Source organism: Arachis ipaensis, chromosome B2 (assembly GCF_059453495.1).
Source record: "Arachis ipaensis isolate K30076 ecotype BB chromosome B2, ASM5945349v1, whole genome shotgun sequence".
In the NCBI taxonomy this organism is placed as follows: Eukaryota; Viridiplantae; Streptophyta; class Magnoliopsida; order Fabales; family Fabaceae; genus Arachis; species Arachis ipaensis.
The window spans coordinates 124108392-124115750 of NC_142437.1; the positions used below are offsets into that span (position 1 = coordinate 124108392).

General features: G+C 23.4%; 1 protein-coding gene across 1 annotated transcript; it reads left to right on the forward strand.

The window, feature by feature from the left end:
* The first annotated feature begins 1404 nt into the window (after positions 1–1404).
* Positions 1405–4269, forward strand: LOC107628616 (CEN-like protein 1). Its single transcript, XM_088504305.1, has 4 exons — positions 1405–1680; positions 2026–2087; positions 2908–2948; positions 3684–4269. The coding sequence occupies exons 1-4, from the start codon at positions 1477–1479 to the stop codon at positions 3899–3901; spliced, it is 525 nt and encodes a 174-aa protein (XP_088360431.1). The 5' UTR covers positions 1405–1476; the 3' UTR covers positions 3902–4269.
* The last annotated feature ends 3090 nt before the right edge of the window (positions 4270–7359 follow it).

Consider the following 7359-nt stretch of genomic DNA (forward strand, 5'->3'; position numbering starts at 1 on the left):
ATATATATATATATATATATATATATATATATATATATAATGAAAAAATTGATCAATAATGATGCGAAACTAATCTACTATTTTGATATTAAAGTTTATACACGAAATCTCAACTTGTTTAATTTACGTAATAATGTATTAATTTTTTATATTTACCATTAATTAAATGATATAAATTTATATGTATTTATTTTTATATAAAATTAATAATTAAAAATTTTAAATAATAATTTTATCAAATATATCAAATTATTTAATAATTTTTAATTATTAATTTTATATAAAAATAATTATATGTAAATTTTTACTTAACTAAAAAATCGAAAGTCTTTTAAAATTATTTTAAACTTGAAAGATCACTTTGTTTGAGTTATTTTAAAGAAAGAATGTATCTTTTATTGAAAAATTTTAAATAAATTAAAATAAAATAACTTCTATTCTAAAAATTAAATTTAAAATTTAAATTCATTATAAAATAATAAACTCAACAAAAAATCAATATTTTTAATAAGTAAAAAGGGTCATTATGAAAATAATAATAAATCCTATACTATGAAATTGAAGTGCGAAAAAAGAAAATCTTTGAACAAGAAAACGGTGATGATATAATTTAGGTTGTAGAGAGTGAAAAGATGAAAAAAGATGATTGTAGTGGTGACGATGATAGCGATAATAAATTAATAAAAGTAGCAAATAGTAACTTAAAAAAAAATTTCAAAAAATGAAGAGATAAGAGAAAAATAATAAAAAAAAAACAGAAAGTTCAGAAGGGTTTTAGTGGCATTTTATTTATAAAATTAATTATTAATCAACGTCTTATTAGTTTTGCCAAATATATTTTATTTTTATATGAATATTACATTAGTTTAATTTATTATAATTAATTTTGTCAGTAATCAAATTTTTTATGGTTAGAACTTAGAAACGATAATTTATCTATTTATTCATGCACTACTAATCTACTAGTATCCTTTTTAGAAAAAGTTTCTTTTCTTGTAGCTTCATTTGTTTAATTAGTTTGTTTTTCCTATAGATAGTTTTTTTTTTTTTTTTTTTTTTTTTTTTTTGCTACCATCACTAGATAGAGAAAATATAAATATTGGAAACAGATTAAAAAAATAAATATTCAAAAAAAGGAGATAAACAACTTAAAATTATTATTATTATTATTATTATTATTATTATTATTATTATTATTTAATTTATACTTGTGTTATTCCCTCCAAGACTTCTTTCCTCTATTTATTTATTTATTTTTGAACATAAAGATTAAAGAACATCACCACCACAAACTTTTTAAAGATAAGAAAAGAAAAATAAATAATAAAAGTCACAAGTCACCTTTAAGAGTATTATAAATATGGATGTAGAGATCACACTCCCATTATACCCAACAACAAACAAAATTGACTTCATATTCTTCTTCTTTTTCATTCTCTTTTTCCTAGCTTCATTCCCTTTTCCTTCTTTTTAACAATGGCAAAGATGTCATCTTCAGATCCTTTAGTTCTTGGAAGAGTGGTTGGAGATGTCATCCACTCTTTCAATCCAAGTGTCCAAATGTCTGTCACTTACAACACCAAACAAGTCTTCAATGGCCATGAGTTCTTCCCTTCTGCTCTTACCACTAGGCCTAAGGTTGCAATTGATGGTGGTGACATGAGGACTTTCTACACACTGGTAATAATTTCATTAATCATACTTATATATATAGCTATATTATTATTATTTCTTATAATAGAAGAGAGGCAAAAAAATGAAAAATAATTAATAAATACTATTATGGTAGATATTAAAAAATTAAAGTAAAGTGATCATTATTGTTGATGATTGTAAGTTTGCTTTTTTTTTCCCTATTTAATTTTACACTAGATCAATTTTACTTATTACAAGATTTCACTACTATTTGTTAATCCGTTTCTCTCCCAAAAAAGGGGGAAAAACAAAACCCTAGCTAGGGGTTAGTTCTTAGAAAATTTGGAGCTATTTGAGAAAAATTAATGTATCACCTTGTTTCTTTTGTAGATCATGACAGATCCTGATGTTCCTGGCCCAAGTGATCCTTATCTGAGAGAACATTTGCACTGGTAACTTGATATATATGATTGAATTTGAACCTAGGTTTTTTATTTTTTTTTTCTAGTAAAATTAGGTTTAAAATATATAACTTTCATGTAATACAAAAGAAAAATGTCTGTTTCTTCATATATACTAATGTAAAAACATACTACATAATTTTTTTTTCAAAAAAAACTTCATAAATGATATAAATATAGAAGGTGCAAGATATGAACTCCTTTATTTCATTTTCTAATAAAAGTTGACCTTCAAAAACAAATTATGAGAAGAGAAATAGTGACAATAATCTTATGATTAATACATGAACTTTGGTAAAGGTATACTAAACCTTTTTTTAGAACTTATTAGCCTTTTCACTTTTGAATATAAATTTTCTTAATTTAATTAAAGCATTAGCTATAGATAAATCCCCAATATGTTTAATTTATCCACTAAAAATAGTGATATCACATGAACTATCTTATAATTAAGAAGAAGCCTTTTTCCCCTCTCTTACACACACACAGTCTTTTTTTTCCTCCTAATATTCACATTTTAAACAAATAATACTAATATAATTCTTGTACAATTATTATAAATACATATACTTGGTATAATTTATTTTAATATATTTTTAAATTTACCTCTAACATATATATATATATATATATATATATATATATATATATATATATATATATATATATATATAGCAATTATACAAAAAAAAGTATACACAATTAATTATTTATATAACATTTTTGCACATTTTAATACACAAAAAATAATTAAGTGTAGATAGAGAGGCTTCTGATCTAACAGTCTACTCTTAATTGGTTGCTTTTGCAGGATGGTTACAGACATTCCTGGCACAACAGATGCCACATTTGGTAGGTTTCACTGATTCATAGATCTAATTAGAATACACCATATATGTGTTATTCTGTGTATTCATTTCTATATATAATTGAAATTGACCTACCTTATTATTATTAAATGAAAATTTTTTATACATTATATAGACTACCCAACTATCAAAATGACTATACTAATTTTCTTTTTTCTGTATCTTTCAAAAATAAAATAGTTATACCAAATACTTTCAAAAAAATTTTAAGTGTACCGTCGTACCGGTATTTCACTTATTTTTAACCGTTGATCTTAATTATAAAAAATATATATAATATATATAATTAAGATCAACGGTTAAAAATCACTGTAATACTGATACGACGGTACATTTAAAAACTTTCCAATACTTTCATGAACTGAAGTCTAGAATTTAGGTCATATATATACAATCACATGTTAGATATATATATTAAAATTAATTACTAAAATTATTGACTAATATAAAATGGTAAAAACTTATATGCAGTTGTTTTTATGTGAATTAAAGTTAATAGTTGAAAATTATTAAATAATAATTTAATTAAATTTATCAATTTTATATAATGATAATTTTATGTATGTGAGTTTTTATCGTATAAAATACATATATTTATATACAAATATATAGTAACCGATTTTAATAGCTAATAACAATCTGATACGAAAAATTATATATAAGTAATAAAATAGATTAATGAATAATAGTGACAATTTTATTTGATGTAAAATGGAAGGGAAAGAGATAGTGAGCTATGAAAGCCCTAAGCCACAGATAGGGATACACAGGTATGTGTTTGTGTTGTTGAAGCAAAAGAGAAGGCAGAGTGTAACCCCACCAAGTTCAAGGGATCACTTCAACACTATCAACTTCTCTGCTCACTCTGACCTTTCTCTTCCTGTTGCTGCTGTCTATTTCAATGCTCAGAGAGAAACCGCCGCTAGAAGACGCTAATCACTAATCAAATTCATATATATGTAGCTGCATGCACACCTATATTATTAGTAAATAAATAAATAAAGCAAGAAGCATGCAAGCAAGGTTATTAGGTTATGTTTCTTTCTATGGCTATATATCATCATCATCATGATGAAGAATGAAAAGGGTTCCTACCACCACACCTCTATGCACGTGGCGTCTTCTCATAGGTGGTGTTAATCATATGATATATAGTTTAGGTGTCACTTATTATTATATGATATGTATGTGGCTAATTAATGTATTGTGTTAATTAGTTGTATGTGTTGTTTGTGAGTTATGTAATATAATGTTATGAACTTGAGAATTATTAAGAATAAATAAATATCTTTTTATTATTACTATATAGTAACCTAGTTTCCCGCTTTATAGTGTTTTTTTTTTCTTTGCCATAATATATATATATATATATATAACAATAAAAAATAGTCATTTTTACAAGACAAGAAATGATAGAAATTAATAACAATAATAATGAACTTATTATTAGCAAATATTTAAGATTTGATCGATCATCTATTCACGAAAAAAAATACAGGAAACAAAGTTTCAGATAATTCATATTAGTTAATGGTTTTTTATTGTAAAATTTTTTCTTTAACCTTTATTTTTGAAAAAAATAATAGAATATAGAATTTAGAATTATAATTTAACATATAAAATTAAAGATTTAAAATTAAAAAAAATTAACTGATCTTAGCTATAAAAAATAGCTCCTTAGTTGAACTCATTTCATGCATCCTAGTTGATGCTTTTAGTTTCGTTTATTGTCAGGAATGGAATAAATGACATAGGTATGTTTGCAATTATATTATAACTAAATTTCCAATTTTCAAGCTTAATATATATATATATATATATATATATATATATATATATATATATATATATATATATATATATATATATATATAAAATCACAGATGTTAGTGTATCATTTAACTTTCAGCATTCAAATTAAGCCAAAATGTAATATGCATTAGTTAGGTTATTAGTGTAAGTGAAAACTCATAATTTGAGTTCTAATAATAATAACAATTGATAAATCATAAAGTTCAATCTATTGCTAAAGAAAATTCAGCAACACTCATATATATAAGGGTATTTTATAGAAGATCAAATAAATTTTAATCAAAAAAATCAATTTCTGTTTATTTTTCCGAAAGATGATATGATTTCTAACAAAAATAAATCACAAAGGCTCTTAATTATTCACTTTTTGAGACAATTTGATCCTTTTTGTTTTTACCTAAAACAATGTAATTATTTGGAATTAAAAATATCCAGCATGTCTTAATTAAACAAGGTAAATAATTAAAAAAATTCAGTTTTATTTAACAAAAATAAATATTAATGGTTATTTTATTTATTTTAAATTTTAAAAGACTAAAATATCTAATATTAAAAACTTTAAGAACAAATTTGAGTAATTATTCATTACATTTTTTTTCTTGTGATGTCAATTAGTGAATAATGCATTAATTTATTTTAAAATACGAGACTATAAGAAAAAAAAAACTAAAATAATTTATTATTTAAAAGTTAATTATATCTCATTTTAAGTAATTTGAACATATAAAAAAAAATAAACAATGTTCAATTAAAAGGGTGTGGAAGATAAACAAACAAAATAATAAAAAACCTAAAAACACCATATAAAAATGGTAAAAAAATAATGTATAATGAATGAATCCTACTATAATATGATATATAATAAAACACAATTCTTGAATCCATATAAGTGAGTGGCACTACATACACAATACTAAAAGGGATTCGGGTACGATCTTTTCAAAAGGTTTTATTATTGTTGTTTTGTCGTACAACTTATTCAACTCTTTGAAACGAGAAACCCAAGGAGCCCCAAAATGTCGCCTATAGATCTATATAAGTAGAGTAGGACTTTTTGGAATGGAGATTAAGAGTATAGAAGCAATGCATCCCAAAATGAGTGGATCCTTAGTTCATCACATAATCAATAACATTTGTTGTTTTCTGCTTTTCATTGATGTTAACATATGCAAATAATATCAACAGTTTTATGCGGCTAATTTTTTTTTTTGGTAATGGATTGGAAGAGTGTGTTGTACATAATTATGAAGAGTTTGTGTATTTTTTATGAATATGAAAATATTTTTTTAATTAAAAATTATAAATTAGAGGCTCGGATTTGAGTAGGAGTAAAAAATCGTGGATTAGATTTTGGGTGGAAGTAAAAAATTGAAGGTCAGTTTTGGACAAAGATAGAAAACTTGGGTCGATTTTGAGTAAAACAAATTAAAAAAATTCAAAAAAACTTAAATTAGAGGGTTCGATTTGCATGTTTAAACAAATTTTTGGTGTTAGAAGACAAATCTAACTCTCATATTTGTAAACTTTTAAAAAATAAAAAATAAAAAACACAAATCTAACCTTTTTAGATTTGTAATATTTATACAAATTAAATTAAAAAAATATACTAAGTTTTTACATTATTGAAAAACACTATTTGTGCTACAATACAAAAAATAAAAAGCTCGTTTTAGGCGCGTATGTACATATATAATTATGGGAAAGTATATATAATGGGAGAAATGTTAGAAGATCATCAGAATTTATTATTTTTTATTATTGGTTAATTATTAATGTTTAAAAGTGTGGACTAAAAGTATGTTATTGAATTATTAAACTAAAGAAAATAAAGTTAATGACTAAAAATGATGGCTAAAATAATAAATTCGGATAATCCTTAAATATTTTCATATAATTATAAAAAGGTATGGATAGCCAACAAAATAGTTAATATTTCACGATAAAAAAGAAACATCTAAAATTAAAAATAATTTAAATATTTAAAATTTATAAAAAAATTAGAATTTAGTATTTAGAATTTAAAAATTAAGATTTAAAATTTAGAATTTTAGAATTTAGAGTTTAGTATTTTTTATTTAAGATTTAAAGTTTTAAATTTTGTATTTATGATATAAAATTTAAGGTGTAGAATTTAGGGTGACCAGTGGTGGCTAGCTAATGGTGGCGGTGGTGGTAGGCCATCGTATGTGGTCGTTGCCGACCATAGGGATGACCAGCGGTGGTCACTGGTAGCAGCAACCGTGGCTAGTGGTGAAGCTTGTGATAGTAAGTATATAAAATTGAAGTGTATGTTGAGAGAGAAAAAAAAATAATTTAAAAAAAAATATGAATAGATATCGGATTTTTTGAATTATTAACTGATATTGACTGGTTTTTTATTAGTTAGCTAGCATAATTAGAATTTATATATCACCTACAATAAGCTATTATAAAAACCCTTACCCAACAAAAAACAAAAATTCAAGTTGCAAGATAATCAATCTAATAACGAGTTTATCAACATTTATAGAGCTTAGAAGATTTCATAGATAACAAGCAACTTGCATATATGTGATGATAATACATAATTAATTAGTCACTAA

Bases quoted from the DNA above. Each gene is read 5' to 3' on its own strand.
- LOC107628616 (XM_088504305.1), top strand. From the start codon at position 1,477: ATGGCAAAGATGTCATCTTCAGATCCTTTAGTTCTTGGAAGAGTGGTT. The intron at 1,681-2,025 runs GTAATAATTTCA...TTTCTTTTGTAG, and splicing joins TGAGGACTTTCTACACACTG to ATCATGACAGATCCTGATGT. The intron at 2,949-3,683 runs GTAGGTTTCACT...GTAAAATGGAAG, and splicing joins CACAACAGATGCCACATTTG to GGAAAGAGATAGTGAGCTAT.